This window comes from Balearica regulorum, chromosome 1, assembly GCF_011004875.1.
Source record: "Balearica regulorum gibbericeps isolate bBalReg1 chromosome 1, bBalReg1.pri, whole genome shotgun sequence".
Classification (NCBI taxonomy): domain Eukaryota; kingdom Metazoa; phylum Chordata; class Aves; order Gruiformes; family Gruidae; genus Balearica; species Balearica regulorum.
Window position 1 is genome coordinate 6,864,894 of NC_046184.1, and position 20,792 is coordinate 6,885,685.

The window sequence follows — 20,792 nt, forward strand, 5'->3', positions numbered from 1 at the left end:
ATTAACACTTTAAAAATGGACAATGTGTGAATAGCTCCAAATATCTAAATCTGCATATGTACAAGTTTCTTACCAGCTACTGGTAAATCCAGCTTTGCTCGTTTCAATTCTGATATAGAATTTTGGAGCTGGTCTATTACAAAGTCATCTTCATAGAAGAAATCCTTGGCTAAAGACTCCTGCAGAAATTCTACAAGCTCTTCCATTTGTAATTTCATCAGATGTTCTACACAAGAAGAAAATATTATACATTAAAATATCTTGGTTATAAACATTGGAAAATGTACTTATGACATTACATGCTTTTGTTTTCAAAGTAGAATGGAAACCACTTATTCTTCTGCAGGTAACAATTCTACACTAGAAATCCATAAAATACATTAAAAATTCACTTACAAACCAGCATGGTAATGCTTTCTACTTATCATTCTCGACATAGGACAATGTTTTACAAGAAGAGGCATCTTCAGAAAGCTAACTACTAAAGTCACCCTACTTCAGCCTTCTTAAGACCAACAGCTTCAGGTCTTTATTTGTCAGCCTGCACCCTCAACTTACAAAACACTGCTGTAGGTCTGTACAACATACGTCATCTCTCTCATTAAGAGTTTTGAAAAGCAGTAAAACATTTTAAAAATTTATATTTATGGTATCCTCTTTCACAATTGAATTAACTTCCAATGAACTGACAATAGCAGTTCCACTTCAGAATCACTGCTTCAGGCTCTGTGAAAATTCAGGTACTTTTTGCTACTTCAATTAATTCAGGTCATATTTCGAAAGTCATTTTACAGTTATCAGATTATTTTTCTTTCCCTTTTTAGACAGCAGTAAGGCCAAGTTTCCCACACAAACCTACTTGGCTTGCAAGGCTGTAACTGCACATCTATGTAGCTTCTTTAAGCACATGTATGACATCAAAAATTCCAGAATGTATGATTTCTATACAGAAACCATCAAAAATGTTTTTCCACTGTAATAAAAATGCTCTTGGCATGTATTCCACAATGGCACTTTGACTGGATAGCTATCCCATTAATGTTTTTAAAGGTAGACAAGAGACTGGAAAACAAGTGAGAGTCTGTCTTCTGCCACCTTCCCTGCCACTCCTCTAATACATTCTCTGTTGACATAAGGTACTATTTGCAAATAAGATAAATCAAAATGCTAAGTGTAACGATTTCCCTCTAAATATTCAGCTTTCTTAAGTACAACAATTATACTATTTAACATCTTTGTCGGTGACATGGACAGTGGAATCAAGTGCAAGTTTGCTGATGACACTAAGCTGTGTGGTGCAGTTGACATGCTGGAGGGAAGGGATGCCATCCAGAGGGAACTAGACAGGCTTGAAAGGTAGCCTCTTGTGAGCCTCATGAAGTTCAATAAGGCCAAGTGCAAGGTCCTGCACATGGGTTGGGGCAATCCCAAGCACAGCTATAGGCTGGGTGAGGAATGGATTGAAAGCAGCCCTGAGGAGAAGGACTCGAGGGTATTGACTCATGAGAAGCTCAGCATGAGCCATCAATGTGCGCTTGCAGCCCAGAAAGCCAACCGTGTCCTGGGCTGCATCACAAGAGGTATGACCAGCAGGTTGAAGGAGGTGATCCTGCCCCTCTGCTCCGCTCCTGCGAGACCCCACCTGGAGTACTGCGTCCAGCTCTGGGGGCCCCAGTACAGGAGAGACATGGAGCTGTTGGAGTGAGTCCAGAGGAGGGCCACGAAGCTGATCAGAGGGCTGGAGCTCCTCTTCTACGAGGACAGGCTGAGAGAGTTGGGGTTGTTCAGCCTGGAGAAGAGAAGGCTCTGGGGAGACCTTAGAGCAGCCTGCCAGTACCTAAAGGGCCTACAGGAAAGCTGGACAGGGACTGTTTACAAGGGCAGGGAGTGACAGGACAAGGGGGAATGGCCTTAAGCTGAAGGAGGGGAGATTTAGACTAGATGTTAGGAAGAAATTCTTCCCTGTGAGGGTGGTAAGGCACTGGCACAGGTTGCCCAGAGAAGCTGTGGATGCCCCAACCCTGGCAGTGTTCAAGGCCAGGCTGGATGGGGCTTTGGGCAACCAGATGTAGTGGAGGGTGTCCCTGCCCATGGCAGGGGCGGTTGGAACTAGATGATCTCTAAGGTCCCTTCCAACCCAAAGCAATTTATGATTCTAATTTAAAAAGTAACCTTTTTCATTTTTCAAAGCAGTTTATGAACAAACTAAAGAATACACCCCAGTGAGACAGTGAGGTAGTATCACTACAGTTCAAGGAGGGTAAACTAGCAAGCAAATTAAGACATCAGTTCTGCAGAGTTCCATGCAGACCTCTGAATTTAAATAGAGTTAAAGGACTTCACTAAGAAAGCAAAGTCCCAGAGTAAGACTTTATCAAACTCGAGCTACGTGATATCATCTGCAGAAATGCTTCAAGTATATTTAGAAGCTAATATCCATCCTCAAAAGCTTTTTGGAACCTTTGGAACATGAGGTGCTGAATCACTTTGGGGAACCAAGCATAGATGCTTTGGACAATTCTTGTGTTCAAAATCTCAAATTTTACTTTATCTAAAGGCAAGAGATGGAAGAGAAGGCCATCCACACAGACTACAGAAATTCTGAATTTTAATTACAGTCTTGGGCAAACAATGGTATAGAGAGAGACATGCACTGGTAATTCCTCATTGCTGAGTTGTTTGCTGATAGAATTTCAGGTATTTAGTGGCAGACTCTGGAGTCTTTGTGCACTTTTTATTAATTTAAAACCTGCAGGGGCTAACAAGCCATTTCCAAACCATGGAAGTACATTTTTCCCCTCATTGTTTAATCCACAATAAAGCTCACCTCATGTAAATGTTTAAATAGCTTTCTTACTGAAATAAATATTTTTCTTTGGCAATCACACACATTAACAAAGCAAAGATTTTGATCTTTTAGTCCATAAGGAAAGAAAGATACCTGCCAGAAATAGCATAAGGCAAATGGGAAACAGATTTTTCAAGACAAAGTCAAGCTACACAAAATAAGAACAAAACCAGCTGAATCTCCATTTAGCATTCAAAGATTGAATTTGAGAGATTTCTTACTTCTGTGTAGTTTCAGAATTGTGTAAGACATAGCAGTGAGAATCCGCTCTCCTTCAAGTATGTAGATATCCCATATCCTGAGGCTTAATGTAAAGGGAGTCTGCAATGACAGAATTAGGCAACACTGTGAAAACCGTCTGTCCCAAGTCACAATTAAAACCAGAAATAGAAAATGGAAAACATACTCACACGATCAAGGAAACACTGGAAAAACCACTTTGTTGTGTAAAAGCTAGTGGACATATCCTGGGAGTCCTGTAAAAACCACAGAAGTTTAAAAATACTCACAAAAAATCAAGTAATGCCTTGGACTGCCCATGAAAAAGCATTTTCACCTTGAGTCTAATGTACCCAATATTCATAGAATCACAGACTGCTTTGGGTTGGAAGGGACCTTAGAGATCATCTAGTTCCAACCCCCCTGCCATGGGCAGGGACACCCTCCACTAGACCACGTTGCCCAAAGCCCCATCCAGCCTGGCCTTGAACACTGCCAGGGATCCAGGGGCATCCACAGCTTCTCTGGGCAACCTGTGCCAGTGTCTCACTACCCTCACAGGGAAGAATTTCTTCCTAACATCTAATCTAAATCTCCCCTCCTTCAGCTTAAGGCCATTCCCCCTTGTCCTGTCACTCCCTGCCCTTGTAAACAGTCCCTGTCCAGCTTTCCTGTAGGCCCTTCAGGTACTGGCAGGCTGCTCTGAGGTCTCCCCAGAGCCTTCTCTTCTCCAGGCTGAGAATGGTGCTCCAGCCCTCTGATCAGCTTTGTGGCCTCCTCTGGACTCACTCCAACAGCTCCATGTCTCTCCTGTACTGGGGCCCCCAGAGCTGGACGCAGTACTCCAGGTGGGGTCTCACAAGAGCAGAGTAGAGGGGCAGGATCACCTCCTTCGACCTGCCAGCCATGCAGGATTAATTAAAGAATTAACTACATGAAACATTGTTACTTCAATCTAACAAATACAATTTATGTCTTTTATAGTGTTTCTTCATCAACTTTATCACCTGAAGAAACATGCATTTGGAGATGCAGAGGTATAACACGTCTTAAACCTCCATCTTATTCTTGGGACAGAGGTAGCAGAGGATTAAATCCTCTCTCAAGAAAATAAATCAATATTCTGGAGCAACCAGAGTTCAGGCACTGGGTTGATTTAGTCTTTCATTTCTCTATAGCAAGGCTGCCAATTCATGCCAAAGGTTGAAATATTTTCTGACAAGAATACCTATCTACCAGAAACCAGCCTAAACCAGTTGAATTCTTTGAACACAGGACCTCAAAAACAGCACTTGGGCTGATAAGGAATTTCATTCATTAATTAAGGGGAATTAATTAAGGCCTAATTTCCCTCAGAGCATAGATGGTCCATCTGACACACTACCCCATTCAAAGATGGCTAAAGGCTCTTAGCAGTTTCATTGAGCGCTTCAAAGTTCTTTGCACAGTTAGAGGAAAAGCCAAAGTAAAAGCTGAAACATTAAGAAATTCTGAATTTTAAGTTTGGGATAACATCATACTCTACACTCACCACATTCAGCTTTTCCAAAAATTTCAAGTATACAAACACTGACTAAGCAATGGACCATATCTCTCTGGTTTATCTGCAGGTCTTACCTTCATCTTTCTGCAAGTTAAAATGGGCTTACCTTAGTGATACATTCACAGTAAGATATGAGGAAAAGTAATTCTTAATGTAATTGAAATAATCTTTATGAGGTTTTCATTTTGGCAGTCTTTAAAAAAAAGCAGATAGAACAAAAAGCACTTTATTCTGAGATTTTTCTAACCTGTAAGAATGGCCATCAGCCTGCTGATAGATAAAATGGACCATGCTTTTCTCTGATTAAAAAAACCTGATTGCTCTTAAATTCAATGCCACTAAACTAATCCACACAAAAATAGAATTAAGTTCTGATTTAAAACTGAAAAGAAAAATACATATAATAAATATATAGAGAGTGAATGTTTTTTGGATCCCTCTAAACAAGTGACCAAGAGCGCTCTCAGAAGGGAGCTATCAAAGCACTTGATTTAAATTAGCTTTTCAGTTACTAAAGCAACTTTCTGCATTTTTCAAACTTTTTCAAGTGAGTCAAGGTGAGGCGGGGGAGGAGACAGGGGACAGGGATGGATGACAAAAAAAAAGTTCTTGATTATTAAATGCAGTAAGAAGAGGTATATAAGTAATACACAAAATTTAATAATGTGTCAGCCTCAGGCTGTATCACCTCAATCATGCATAATTATTTTTGGATTTTTAGTAAGTATAAGGGTCTTTTACCATTTACTGTGAAAACCACCCAATCTTCTTGAGATTATTCTATATTTTGTTCCTGAAACATGACAATCTCAAAAATACAAATAAGACTATACTTCTAAAAGAGAATCATCATCTTGCATGTACTGTAAAAACTAAATCCACAACTTTAATTTCAGAGTCAAGTTAGTTACAGAACTGGTCTTGATTTATTTATTTTTTTCTTAAAATGACAAGATCATCTTGCATGACTAATTGTGACTTGACATTTTAACAGAAGAGTGCTGGGTTTTTTCCAGCCAGATCTGCCTAATTCCATGTTATGAGCAGGTCTTACAGCATGTTGTTAAAAAAAGACATTAAATTCTATTTTATAATACAACAGGCACACATTAGATGCAGTTCATCATTGCCAAGGTGCTAGTCTGCTCCCGAATTGTCTTTTTTTTCTTTTCCTAAGGAGATGCAGTAAACAGAAAATAATATAGTCTCGGGAAGATAATGTTTGTAAGCAGCTATCACTCTTACAAGATTTTGCTGAAACTGAGATGTAGTTGCAACTACCTTTTAAGACTTGGAGATGGATTCTGGCGGAAACAATGTGATTGTAAAAGAAAATTCTTGATGACTATTGGAAGGGCAGTTCTCTCCCATTAGAAAAATAATTTGTTCCTTAGAATGTATACAGCAAATATTAGCAAAAAAATAAAGAACATACTATTTCCTATTTAAGGGCATTAGAAGAGAGAACACTCAACATTTAGCTTTGTGCAAATACTACTGAATATGTGCAAATTTTAAAAGGATCATTAACTTCTCTTATAAAGGTTATTTTTTAAACAGAGATTAAAACTGGTTGGTTGCAAAGTCACCTCTGTCCAGAGATGAGCCACAAAGCTCTACAGACAATAAACTCTTCATAAAATGTTTAACATCGGCTTGCCACACAGTAGTTTGCACAAGGCTAGGTAGAAGGACCACTTATTTTCCGTGAGTCAGAGGTCAAAAAATGAGACAGACACACAATTTAATTACTCTTAGCATCCAATTTTATCGTAACTCTACCAAGGTGCACTATAAATTTGTCTATAATGAAAACAGCAACACTTCTGCCTCTTAGAGCTCTGCATTTTTTTCTGAGGCTTAAGGTATTCTTAACCTAGTGGGTTAACCTGAACTGAAACAAGGTAGCAAGCTGTAAATTGGTACTGCTTTTATTATGATATAAATACTTACCAAATGCTGCTTAAGTTTGGACAAAAATTTTTTCAGTATTTTGTCATGATGTTCTTGAAACCTCAACAGTTTTGGAAAACCAGGAATAAAAAAACCTAAGAAAAGAAAGTCGAACATGTAACAGGTATATGTACTATAAAAATGACATTAAAAGGCATTCAGAGCTCTGAGAACGTTATCCTTCTATAGACCACTGGATCTGAACAGATATTCAGAGCAATATTATGATGTCCACATACAGATATGCACATAGTCCTGCCTAAATGACTACAGCAAAACATCAATGTGTTCCCTCAGTGACTGTTATTAGATTAGTAATGGTAGATGACAGCAGATCCATCAGTCCTATGGTAGTCTACTCACTCTAAGATCATGGGGAAACCAAATTTGTAATTATTCTTTAAAAAACAAAATAAAAACTCCCACAACCCACACCAACTAAAACTTTTAAAAGCAAAAAGACATAAATCAGGATTATGCCCAGCAAAGTCATGACAGAAGGGCAAACAGCATAGGCAGCTATTAGAACTGTCTGCACTGAAGAAAAGACCATAAAAAAAGAGGGATATTCTGCCAGAACAAATTTAATTAATATATAGTATAAAGTAAAGATTGTGAGCTCACACAACTGAAACTAAGAGCATATAAAAAAAAAATCTTAAGCAGTTTTAGCCATCATATGCTGGAAAAGGAAAGCACTAAGATCCCATTCCAATTGAGTTATCAGCAGAGTTAAAAACAGGCTCAGAGCAAACATAATACTAGCCAAAAAACTTGCAATGTAAAGGAAAGCTAGCACAGCTATACAGCAGGAAAGGAGATCATTCAGAGAAGATCCTTCAAAAAGCTGAAGCTGTGTTCAGATCAGAAAAACAGAGATGATCAAACACTGGCAGTATAAAAATGTAAAAAAGCAAGCTTCCCCCCCAAAACACAAAAGGCATTAAAAAAATACTAATAGATCTATTTTCAAACACCTTGGAGGCAGAAAGTCTGACAGAGAACTTGTAGATTCAACAGTCTGTGAAGATTTTTAGAAGTGCTCAGAGAAGATAAAAGTCAATATTAAAAACAAATTAAATTTTAGCATGGAAGACACTGGGGAGGTTCCCAAGTCAGAACCATAAATAGCTCTAAAAGAACTCAAAGACTAACTAGCTGAAGCATTAAGGGTTCTATGACACCTCTTGCTTAAAATACCAGGAGTCTGGAAAATGGCTGACATGTCAGCTTTTCTTTAATGGGTGGTCAGTCTAATATCTGTCCTATATTCAGGCCAATACTCTGAGAAGAAACCAACAGAAATCTTAATAAAGAAAGTTGTTGTAAGTGGACGTCCAGACGAATGTGATGTAGAGAGGAATCAATGTGTTTTTTACAAAGAGAGGTCGTGTCTCAAATGTACTGGGCTTCCTTGAAGAAATCAGTGAGCACGTAGGCTTGGTATACAACCATTTCTGTGTCAAGAACAATTAAAACGCTATGTCTGATTGGCCTGCAGTAATGAAACAGCTGAGGGAAAATACCACTGAGTGCCAGCAGTGAACAGGTTATAAACATTCAGTGTCTTCTCTAAGGCAAAATCTAGAGGGCATCATCGAGAGACCATCATGCAACAGTGCCAAAACAAAAATAGAAGAATACAATCCATAGTCAAAACGCAATGACTTATTTAAGGAAGAAAAGTCTACTGGAGACTATTAAAGGCAAAACGAATTTCCATTTCAAGAAGTTCCTCCAGAAATTCTTTCAGCCTCAAATACATTTTGCAGGAGGTGTTGATTTTTGGTTGCCTTATTCTCAGACACTTTGCTGAGCATGCGTTGCTGGTCACTATCAGAAACAGCACGCTGGGTTAAATAGGTCCGGCACAGCAACTCCATATTCTTAGGATTTAAAAAGGCTACCAAAAAACCTCAACAGTTTTTACTTAGAAATGATAGGCAGTATGCAAACTGGAAGAAGTATGGACCCACAGAACACGTCACTTAAAAAAAAGACAAAACCAAAACACACACACATAAAAAAACCACACCCAAAAAAACCCTACTAAAAAAGTCCCAAACCAAAAAGAAATTTCTTTCTAGTTACCAATTATTATTAATTCCGTGCATGATCACTAAGCTGCAAGATTTACTATCTCAGATTCACACAGGTTTAGTATTTCATGGATACAAATACACATTCTATCATATTTACATGACAGGTCACATATTAGGAAATTTTACTAATATAGGTGAGGTGTTTGGTTTTTTCTTAAGGTAAACAGTGAATGACTACATCAAAGCTAATTAGCCATCATTAATAACATAAAGGTGCTTTTTCCATGGAAACTTGTTCTTTTAATTTATATATACCAATTCATTATCTTGAATTTTTAAGACTATAAAAACCTCAATGGAAAGAGCTCTCAAAAATCTAAATCATTTTCAGACACCTGGTCAGATACCTATATTTTATCGTTTAGAGACTTTACATCATCCTTACAATATGAAACATCATAGAGGCCAAATTAATCCCTTGATTTCAAGAGGCGTTACGCTAGAAATTAATCTGGCTGTGTATCTGAGAAACATGGGTTGCACCCAAAAAGCATTCCAGGTTTCCAGATCACAGAAAGAAGAGGGGGGAAAAAAAAAAAAAAAAAAGATGAAAACCCTTCTGTCTATAGGGAGGAACTTTTAACTATCCTACTCCTGTGAATATGATTCTAATTTAATTACTCAGCCCACCTCTATAATTTACATAAAGATACTCATTTTGGACAACCACTTGATGGTCAGTGGCATCAAATGTAATTATACAAGTTTTCCTTCATGAATATCAGCAATTTTGAATTGAAATGATATAGGCTTTAAAGAGTTGGCAAACAGCGCTTGAAACTACTTTCCCCAAAGCACAACACAGAAAAAGTGCAAACAGTTATATGACATCAGTTAAGTCAGTTTTTACAATTTTCCTTCCAGAATCTACAGTGATATATACAGCAATGCCGCATTGTGGGATAAATTCATTTAAAACATATACATTCAAAGAATCATAGACAATCTAGGTTGGGACTTCTGCAAATTATCTGGTCCAACCTGCTGGAAGCAGGACCTTAGATTGGGTAGGTAACACATGATAAACAATAAATTTGGAACAGTCGAGTTATAATTAAGGTTTTGTCAGCATATCTATAAATGCAAGCTTCCTTAACAGATATTACCAAGACAGCTTCAGTGTGCGTATGGACCTGTGGCACGATGGTTATGTCCTGCAGAGGAACTCATCAAGCCTTGGGCTACTCAAAGCTCCCTCCTTCCCTCTCTCATCATTTGACAGGTGCGTGCCCTGTAACTTGGAGTGGAAAGAAGAAGGGATGGCACGAAAAAGGGAGAGAGGGAGGTCTGAACGGGGTATTCAGTAAGTTACACAGGCAGTGCGCTGACTCCTGTATGACACGAGCGACACATCTGCCTGCGTAAGTCCATCACCAGCTATCAGATGAACCAGTTCATCACAGCAAGTTCAAAATTATGACTACAAAAATCAGCCTGAGACATTCATGTTAAGAGTTCTCCATCAGCATCACATTCCAAGGTTAGGACTCTCCTGTTTTAAAAAAAGGTGTCATTGACAAAACACTAAGACATAAAATCTGGAAAAAGTTTTAAAATCCTGTGTAACAGTCTACTGCATCTTAAAAAGGCAACCATGCCTATGTGAAGCTCCCATGTACCAAAATCAGATCAATTGATTTGGTATATAGTGAGTTGATTTAGACTTACCCCTCCAAACACCTAAAATTTTCTGTGACCTTTGAGGAGCCCAGTATTCTACATAGTTGTATTTGCACAGTTGTAGTTGCACAGCTTTTGATAATTATTAAATCTATAGATTTTTTGTAAGTTTATTTTAGTCTGTGATATCACTCTGTAAAGCTCCAAGCAAGTCTTTAGCTCTTGAGGGATTCAAAATTTCACTTATGACACTGTCAGATAGCACTTGGGTTGTTTTGGTTTTTTTTAAAAAAAGGTGATAACTTTGCAGAAGTAGGAACAGAAAAATGGCCAACTAGCACTTCTTGTTGGGGGTGGAGAAGATGCAGGAACACTGAAAAGCCAGGGGAGGAAGCTATCACAGTATGAGGAAGTCTTAAGCAAGGAAAAGGAGCCAGAGCCTGTTAGAAATTTGCTAAAAAGTTCTAGATAATACTGACTTTTTCAGGCTTCCAAGAACTACAGCTTTTCTGAATCACCATGTCATTAACATCTACATTCCAGGATACTGGAATTCCTGGAGTAGTTCCATACCAATCAGCACGGAATATGCATAGATCACGTTAAACTTGACATGGAAAGAGAGAACTACCAATAACATAAAAGTAACAAGACAATGAGAGCAGGAAATACTGTGATAAAACAAAGAAACTCAAAGTTAATGCCTAGATACAGTGACAACTTTTTTTCTGTGGATTCCTGTCCTGCCAAATGATAGCATAGCCACAGTATTATTTAATAAATTCTCTATTAAGTTTCCACTAGTATTTTATTCCTTTTATATATATCTACATAACCAGCTTTCAACTGGTTACATTCCCTGAGAGATTAAGACGACAGGAAACATCTGATTTTCATTAAGAACTATTTGAAAGATATCACAAATAAAACCGATGACCTACCACCATGGGTGAGCTTCAGTCACATGCAATGCCTCCCAGTACAAAGCTCACGTTATGTCCTATTTTGACTGTACAGACAGAACAGCATAATTCCATTTTCAAATAATTTACAACTTAAATAGGGCAGGTTGAAACCTACTATGTACTAAGTGACATGAAACTCCATACCATGCATAGCATGCTTTGGACCAGAGAGAAGTTTCACCAAGGCCCAGAAGGCATCTTCTTCATTCATGTACATAAGGAGTAAAGCTGTGATCTGGCTCATTCCCTGACAGTATCCAACTTCCTGAAAATCAGACAGTGAAAATATTAAAACACTGAAAACAAAAGCCTCATTACCAAGAGCTCTTAGTTCTTCCTTGAGCTAGTGAAGGAAAGAGGATGCCTGTCCTGATGGTGCGAGTTCCCTAATTATGACACCACCAAACACACTTAATTATTTAAAGATTTCTAATATTGATAGACAGAAAGAAGGGGTACAATCCTCCAATTGAAAAATGAACTGCAAGTCTTGATTGTTCATTAGAACTCTCTAGTGATGCACAAAATCCTTGTCAGTACTAATCATTTCAAGTAACTGTATAATATTCTCCAAATGGATGTATTTTCCATTTAGTTGTAATTTGGGGGTTTTTTTTGGGGGGGAAAGGGTCTTGCTTTGTTTTGCTTTACAGTCAGGGGACCACCCGATAAACACAGGACTTTTTCAAGAGTGACCTATAACTATAAACCATCTCAAATTTAGCAGCCCATAGCAAGCAGATGTAATAAACACCAAGAAAAAAATTTTATTGTTCCAAAACTGAACTTGAGTATTTCCTTTGCTATTAATTTTGAATTTTATGGCAGGAACCAACTGTCACTATCATTTAGCTGCTCAGATAACCCCACTGATAAAGTATTTGTAAGGACAATGACTTAACTGTTGAGTAAGTTTTTTCAGGTTTACACATTCTTAGGAGAACTTTGCTCTACAGATAAAACCAAAGCAAAAGAACTGCTATAACATTAAGAGGGAAAAATGCAACAAAGTGCAAAATAAAAACCTGACTGCAGTATTCCCATCATTACACTTTAGCAGTTGATTTTAAACATTTTTCATGCAACTTGAAAATACTAGTCCAACATTCTATAGAAGATATATGAAGGCCCTCCCAGAGTTTAATTTCTCAGTCTGTCAAGGCTGCTTACAAAAAAAAGCGTAAGACAACATAACAAGTGAAAGACAACAAATTCCAGCAATGTAAGTTCTTTCATGGGCCAACAATTGTGAGGAGACAGGAACAGAACAGAAAGGTTACATTTCCTGGAACTTTGAAAAATGAAATAAAACGGTATTTAATTAGAGTAACAACTTCTTAACTTTACGTAATTTTACATTGAATTCTAGGGAGCGGCTGGTGGATATACAATGAAAGATGTACAAAAAGTATCAAAACAGGCACAAAGAATGAGGACACAGTGCAGTAAAACCACAGTTAAATGTGGAGACGGTAGCATCTGTTTTCTTTTTTTAGCATGCAGCCAAAAGTCATTACAAAATACAAAAGTTTCTAACCCTTGTGATATAGTCTAGAAACTCCACTTAAAGAAATCCCCACTCAGGACCAAGCTTGGTACTTAAACATATATATTGAAGCATAACACCCTAAAAGAGGGCTTATGTAAAGAAGATGCAACCTTTAAAACCATTTTCTGTTTGTTAGAACCCTTCAGGTTATGAAGCATGCCTGCCCTACTCCAATATGCATCTTTCTGCAGCGTGTTTTCCTTCCCATCATTCAAATGATTTAAATGGAAGGTATATAATACAATGGGGGGAAAAAATATTCTTATTAGACACAATATTTAGTTTAGTCAAACTGTATGCACAGTTCAGTCTGTCCAATAAAGTACCCATAATCAAGACATTTTGTTTTAACTTCAGCTCAAAACCTGTCAACAAATAATTTATTTTTATGTACTTCCAAAGGTCTCTGAAATGTCCGTTGTTTGGGCGTTTTTTAAGGGAGAAAGAAGATACAGAATTGCAAGTCATTATCTTCTAGCATGTTCAGAGAAATCATATTTAAGTGTGAAGGTACAGAACTTACCGTATTATAAATGGAATATGCAGCTAAAACATGGAATAAAGATTGTTGCCTGCAGAAATAAGAGCAGAAAAGGAAAATATTATAATATTGCCTTTTGTAAAAACAGAAGAACATAAAACTAGCGAAGTATGTTTTGGAAACCTCTTTCCCCAATTTAACTTGTCTAGCACTAAGGAATAGGACAAGCCACACTTTACAATGATAGGCGCTTCTGATTTCAAACCAACATTACATTCAGCACTTTTCTGATGTCTTACGTACGGAAAGGTTTCAAGAAAATACCTGTAATACTTTGAGAAGGCAATGGTGTCACATCATTTTTACAGATAGGTAAAGCGAAACATAGGATGGGCTACACTTCAAACACTGATTTATTCTGAATGCCAAGCTTTAAACACTCCAGACCTGATTTCTCTGCTTGCACAACACTAACAGCTGTTACTAATATCAAACAGAGGTGTAGAAGAGTTAAAATACACAAAGCGGCTACAAAGGTGTCGTAATCTTGGCACCCAAATTAAAGGTTACTTCAGCGACTGCTACTGTAAACTGAAGAAAAACAATACTGACTCCGACTGGGCATCCTATGCTCAGCCCTCCAGAGTGTACTCAGCTCCATGTACTTCTGAGGTAGTATTACAAAGAGCTTTGTCTTGATCTAGCTTTCTGTAAAAACAGTCAAACTTGTGAAGGTAATAAGACTACCAGAAAAAAAAAAAAAAAAAAACAAAAAAAAAAACGAAAAACCAAACCCAAACCAAAACTCTGCTTGTCTCCAATTGGGATATCAAACTCATGGTGGAGAGCTCTCATAATGAATTTTTAAACTCACACCTACTTTTTGTGATTTGTTGGGGAGAGGATTTGGAAACCTGAATGCCTACTTTCACCTGCAACTAAACCTGCTAAAATTTAACTGCTGAGTTTTGCATACTGTCCTTTTACTGCCCACTGAAATCCCCTCTGCCTGCCACTCATCAAATGTATAGAAATAGATATTAACAGGTTAAAAAAAGAAAGCATAAGTAAAAAGTTGCATATTTTCTGTTGGGAAAAGGATGGATACTTGGAGATTTTTACCAAAACATCTAGATTATGGCATTTTTGTTTGCCCTCTTGCAGAACTGAAGCTTAGACATTCTTCAATAACCAACGTAAAGCGTAAACTAAAGTACTAGATATTAAGCTGGAGCCTTATTTTACAAGGACAAACTAAAAGATCCCAAATGTACACAGGACCCTTCCACATCTTCAGTTGACCATATGAAACGGAACATAAGACCTCAATCTCATTCAGAGTAAGATACATAGAACTATAGTAATCTTAGTGCTATTTACACTAGACGATACCACTAAAGACCTGTAAAAGAATGAACCTTCAAAGACTTACAGTCTACTTAAAAGTCAAACAAGCTATTGATTTACCCAGGGGACTTTATTTCATTGCTATGTGAAATGATTTCTGAATTTTTCATCGAGGCATCACTGGAAATACATAATATATGTACAGTAATTCCAAGATCTATTCCAAGTATGAAATTGCTTTATGCAGCCAAAGGCTTTCCTGCGGCCTCTGAGGGCATGCTTACAACACAGCTATGGGGACGGGAGCCGGCTCTGCTTGCGTTAACCCCAAACTGATGAGGTAGCAAGCTTCTGCCAACACCTAAAACGTGTGCATAAAAACTAACGAAGGCCAAGACGCAACACAGCCATTTTTGCACGGGACTGTGCCGGTATAACTGAGAGGTGAGGCATGTCCACTGAAGCACAGACAGTGCCGCACAAATGTAGCTAAACTACAGTGGCTGCACAGAATAGCTCTCAACTTGGAAATTTTGGCTTTGTACTCCATCCTGTGTTGCAGCCATCAGAGAAATTCCCCATATTTAGAATTTGTCCACAAAATGCCTAGAATAATAATGTAAGAAAACGTTTGGTTTATTATCACATTAAAATCCTCAGCTCTGAGTATTGCTTTTTGAAAATAGCAGGCTACCGTAGAACCTGCCTTGGAAAGAAAAGCTGATTAAACACTGAAGTAATACAGTCACAGAAGGGAAAAAAATAACCTCTTCATCTCAGCAGGGTGCTGATGCTGCAAGCTAGCAACAGCGTTGATGTTTGTATCACCGCTTATTTCACTATTAAGCGTTTTTAAGGATGACAGCTGCCTAATATTCCTCATCCAATGACAGTATTAAAAAAACCCACATTTTGAAGAAATTCAAAAGCATTAAGACCTACATTTGTAAATAATTAAATGCTCGCATATAAAATACTGCTTTATTTGGTTCCGAATTAGATACTAGGAGAAGAGGAATTTAAAATCCAAAGGAAGGGTAAAATCTCTGGGAAGATAAGAGTTATTAGACATGCAAAAAGTTACTCTGTTCCTGAAATACACAGTTAAATAAGATGATTGGGTAACAAATCTTCATTAATTTATTAGCTTGGTATTCCCATGCTTTTGTATTTACAATATCTGAGAGTGTTTTTTATTAAATATGAAACAAGATGGGAAATTTAGAAATGGTTTTCTTTGGAATGCTACTGACCACACCACAGTGAGGAAAACTAGCTGGTTGGCAGTGACCATCTGGTTTTGCGGCAGCAACAGTAATTACATCACTGCACACAGACAACCCTGCTTTGAAAGTCTGGAGCTTACGTGGGTCGAAGAGGCTTGAGGCACATTGGAAGCCGGTCTTAAGACAAGCAAAACAAAATCTTTCGATTTACTTACTTAACACCATATCTGTCTCGAAACATGATATGATCTCTGTAGGTTCGATTTACATCAAGATCAATTTGCCTAATATCTGGTGAAGACCCTCGTGCTTGACACTTCAATTTCTGGGAAAAAGAGTAAAGAACAGAAATTAAGTTTAAAATTGTGAATTCTAAAATAGCAGAAACCTGCCTGACTGTACACCTATATTGAAATATTTGCCATTTCATGATTTAAAACACTTAATATAGAATAGCAGCTCACAAGATAACAATTTTAACTTCCAAAATATGCATATACATATATAAATTCTATAGAGTCAGACACATTCACACAGTATAGATGTAAAAAGACCAATAATACACATTTTTGTGACACACCATTTACTACCCACATTCATGGCTCTGTTTCAGCATTTCAAATTTCTAATTGCCATTTCTCAGGTAGGCACATCACTGGGCAAAGACAGAAAGGGAATTTTACTACTCAGGAACAAGAACCTAAGATGCAAGTGCTCCAGACTGGACTTTTAGCAAATTATTTCATGTGGTTTTCATACTTTTCCTGCCTTTTTCTTGAAGCAGAAGTAATAGCTACATAGTTGCCAGTCATTATCTAAGTATAGATAATGGACATTTCTCTAGTCATTTCCTCTTTCTGTTCTAATCTAATTTAGTTGTAGAATACTTCTACTTTAGCACTTGCTTTAATGTTTTTTAATGAAATTGAATACTTAGGAAGCCCCCACAGGTTAGATTACCACCTTATTTTTCACACCTACAATAATTGTCTCTCGACATTCATTCATTCTCCCTCCTGTCCCTAAAAGTTGAGTTTGCAAGACATTTCTAACTGGATTCAACATGGTATTTTCAAAACATTACATCCAAGTAGGCGTTATTAGAAAATGCCCCAGACAATCAAAAGGCAGAACTCCTATAGATTCTGCTTGCAAGAAAACAGAAAGGTGTAAAGACAAAAATAAGACAGACAAAGGGATCAAACAGGGAAAAATAACATCCAGGCACATCGGGAATTAGCTATTAGTCACTGAACCAACTGGTAGGAGGCATTAACCAGCACAACACTAACCACAATCTCAGCTTCCTGCACCTTTCAGTATAATTTAAAGTACTAATATCCAGAATGATTTGTTCCCAGACAGACAGAAAAGAAGCATAGAGAAAATTTATAGTTTTAAGGTGGCATGAGGACCCAGAGCCTATGATTTGTTGGAATATAGGAAAAGAAGCACCCTGAGTCCTTGCCATCATGGGAGTCCCTAGCATGAGTGAAAAAAAAAGGGTACCAAGAGTTTGAGAAACAGAAAGGACATAAGATTTAGAACTGGTGATTGCCCTGCACAGAGAACTGAAAGAAGCTCTTTCGCCTGCAGCAAATGTACATATTTTCCTTCTAATTTTAAGGTATGCGATTTGTAAGTGCTACTTGTAATGAGGAGTGCTAATATCACTTCAGGAAATGGGAAAAATGGAGAGCAGTAAAATGAGCTTATCGCAAATAAACAAGCTAGGATAACAATGGAAGAAACTCTTTCTACTTCTATAGCTGAACTACAAACACTTCTTTGTTTTGCATTGAGCACTAGATGGCATTAATCATTTCCGAAGATGAACTCACCTATTTTTAAATGCTTCTAGCTTTACTCAGTATTCTTTCCCACAACTACATTATTCAGCATGAATTCTGTTTTATCCCTTTTAGATCTGCCACTAGTCTTACTCACAAACTTAAACAAAATATAATAGTCAGAAAGAGCAGCCTGTCAGACTAAAGAGCGATCAATAATTTAAGAGGAAGATCACAGGCACCAAAATTTAGATAACATCAATGCCAAGATCGATCTTCTTTCATGACCTTACAAGATTCCTCATCTACTCAGAGTCAAAGTCTCAGCAACAAGAAAGCGCTATTAGAAAATGCCAAAATCAAACATGCAATGCATTTCCTTGAAGCTCTGGACATTACTACTTTAAAAGGCAGTGAACATTTAAATTCCTACTCTACAATACTAAATTGCCTTTCTGTTAGCTGAACTCTCCCTATAATCCTTTAGCAGACAGACAGAGAGGAAAAGACAGAATTTTGAAGGATTCAGTTCCCCTTCTGCCTAACTTACTGGCCTGCACATGAGCCTTTCCACTCTTGGGTGTGAAGTTTAGCTCTGATGGCCATCAGCTGTATTCACACTCACAGAACAAGTAGAGTTAGTAGGGAAAAAATTAGAGAAATGCAGCCACAATAATTCAGAGGTTGCTTTAAATGCTGCTCAGGGTGAGGATGAAGGCTAGAGGGGTAACACAGAGGTATTTTCTTTAAATTCTAAGCAGGAGATTTGCTTAAGTACTCAATTTATGCCTGTTTTGTGGGGTTAACCTCTGAGAATACAATCAAGTAACCAGACAGTGCTTTCTAAGGGCTACTTAAGCTTCACTTGGAGATGATTTCATTCTGGCTTTTACAAGATTAAGTCACCAACCTCCATCCCCTCCAGAATACTGGAACCCCTCTTACTGATATTCAGCTAACAAGGTGGTTCCTTAATAGACATTTCTCAAAGAGATGTAGTTTCAGAGGTGTCTGTCTTCTTACTGGGACAGGGTTTTTTCTTATTTTGTTTTGCTTTGCTTTTAGAAGGGCTTTTGCAAGTATTGGAGGATGGGAAAATAAACAGAAAGAACATCAGATTAATTACATGAATTACAGAACCAAAAAATAAGCTGGAAAAGTGCTTTTCAATACATAGCTTTTTCCTAGCTAAAACAAGCAGTAGAGTTAAACGCAATTTCTAATCTTTTTTTTTTTTTTAAACACTGCATAACAATAAAAGCTTAATAATGCTTGTAGTCTTATTATCCAAAATTTTTTAATTAAGTGGAAATTCTACAAACTCACATTATAAAAGTCTTTCATTTCTTCTTTCATTTTAGGGACGTCAAGTAGTAAAGACCAGACTTGCCCTCTGAACTGCAGTGGGATTCCTTTATAAATTCTCCTATGAAACTGTAAAAAAAAAAAGAAAAGAAAAGAAAAGAAAATATAAATGCAGTACAATCTATGACGTTCTAAATGAAAGGAACAGTGACATACAACATGCTAAAGAGAAAAATACAATAATATGAATTGTCCTAGCAAAGGCATGACCTGCTGGGGACAAAGCACTCCAGTGTCTTTTGAAGGACTAAAAGTGTCCAATGACGCCATCGGGAATCTCTGGTGTTTGGGATCTATCAGGTCTTTGAAGATGTCTTTAATGCCAGCAAAGATTTGTGTCTGGATTTTAGAACGTGTAACTCTTACAGAAGTAAGGTTATGACTTTTTTTTCCCTGTCCCCTTTTCAAATGAACATTTTAAACTCATGTAAGATGCAAAAGCAATCCCGGAGGCTGTCTACAAAAAAAAAAAAATGTTGTGCTTTTTAAAGAAAATTTTGCTGCTTTAATATTATTAACAATGCTAAAACAGCAACACTTCTAGTGTGAGCACAGTTGGGTCAGTAGTTTCTTCTGTAAGGATAAAGAACAATGTACAGTGCTACAAAGTCCATCTTCTATAGATGTATATTCAGACTTCAGCTCACACCAAGAATTTCAGTGTGCATCAATGCAGACACAAGGATAACTGCTTGCCAGAGAGAGAGAATAATTCAGTCTTTTGAAAGCCAAGCAGTGGAGTCATCCTGAGAAGAGATTAGCCTGTCTACTGGAAAGCAGAAGAGCAGAATGAGCCAAATTTGTGAAATATTTTCTGGGAACTTTAAAGAAAAAAAGAAAAAGAAGAAGGAAAAAAAAAAAAGCAATGTTGTTATATATCCCCAGTGACATCCAGCTGTATTCCTCAGACCCATGGTACACAGCAACAGTGTACCTTGGTAACAAACATTTTTGCCAGTTAATTATAATTTTGTAACTCATTTTCAAGTGTCTCCACCAACCATAAGGTTATTAATGGAGACAATTGGTTGAAGAATAAATTCTCAAGACTACTGTTGTCCTAACCAAATATTTTGGGAGAACGTCAGGTGGACACCAAAGGCCAGAAATAAGCCTTTGTAATAATAGTTTCTTATTAAAATAGAATTAAAACAAATTCAAACCATCCAAAGTGTGGTGGTGGTTTGGGTTTTCTTAGGAGATGTAACTGAAGAACAACCAGTTTCAGAGGAGTCTATGGCATTTACAGTTTTCCCATCTTCTGCACTTCCCAGACTGAAACAGCCAAACACTAGAAGAGCTGTTAAAGTAGTAAGTAAAAACTGAGATAGAGAATTGTGGAAGCACTTTTAAAAGAAAAGTTTGAAAAATGAGTTGGCAAATATAACTTTAAAAAGAACGGAAAGGACAGAGAGACCAGCAGTTTCATCACCCCACTACAGTTATGCCAAAAAAAACCCAGAAGGAAAGCAGACATTTTCAGCAACTAAGATCAGAATTATTGCACTACCTGACAGAATAAACCCAAATAACATTCAGAGCTTCTTGCAAAACATTTTACAGGTAGATCCAGCTGACTCTGCTGTTCCAACTATTCTTCTATTTAGGCAGAGAAAAAAAAACCCCTCTCAGTCAATCTGTTGCAAGATCCTGCCTACAGACTCAGCAGAACACGAGACTAAAAACTTTCACTGTCTGCCCAGTATACAAGAGAGAAATGTAACTCAAAACCAGAAGCTTTCATGGAGCAAGCTCCATTACACAAACGATAACGTGGAAACAAG

General features: G+C 37.5%; 1 protein-coding gene across 2 annotated transcripts in view; it reads right to left on the minus strand.

The window, feature by feature from the left end:
* The window catches only part of USP6NL (USP6 N-terminal like), a 123,397-nt gene that overhangs the window by 14,238 nt on the left and 88,367 nt on the right, over positions 1-20,792 (minus strand). For both annotated transcript variants that reach the window (XM_075764100.1, XM_075764016.1), the window contains 8 exons: positions 18,970-19,077; positions 16,069-16,178; positions 13,323-13,371; positions 11,395-11,515; positions 6,564-6,658; positions 3,259-3,324; positions 3,070-3,169; positions 74-226 (listed from right to left, as the gene is read on the minus strand). In XM_075764100.1, coding sequence (XP_075620215.1) covers positions 74-226; positions 3,070-3,169; positions 3,259-3,324; positions 6,564-6,658; positions 11,395-11,515; positions 13,323-13,371; positions 16,069-16,178; positions 18,970-19,077 — 802 coding nt within the window. The remainder of the gene's footprint in view (positions 1-73; positions 227-3,069; positions 3,170-3,258; positions 3,325-6,563; positions 6,659-11,394; positions 11,516-13,322; positions 13,372-16,068; positions 16,179-18,969; positions 19,078-20,792) is intronic.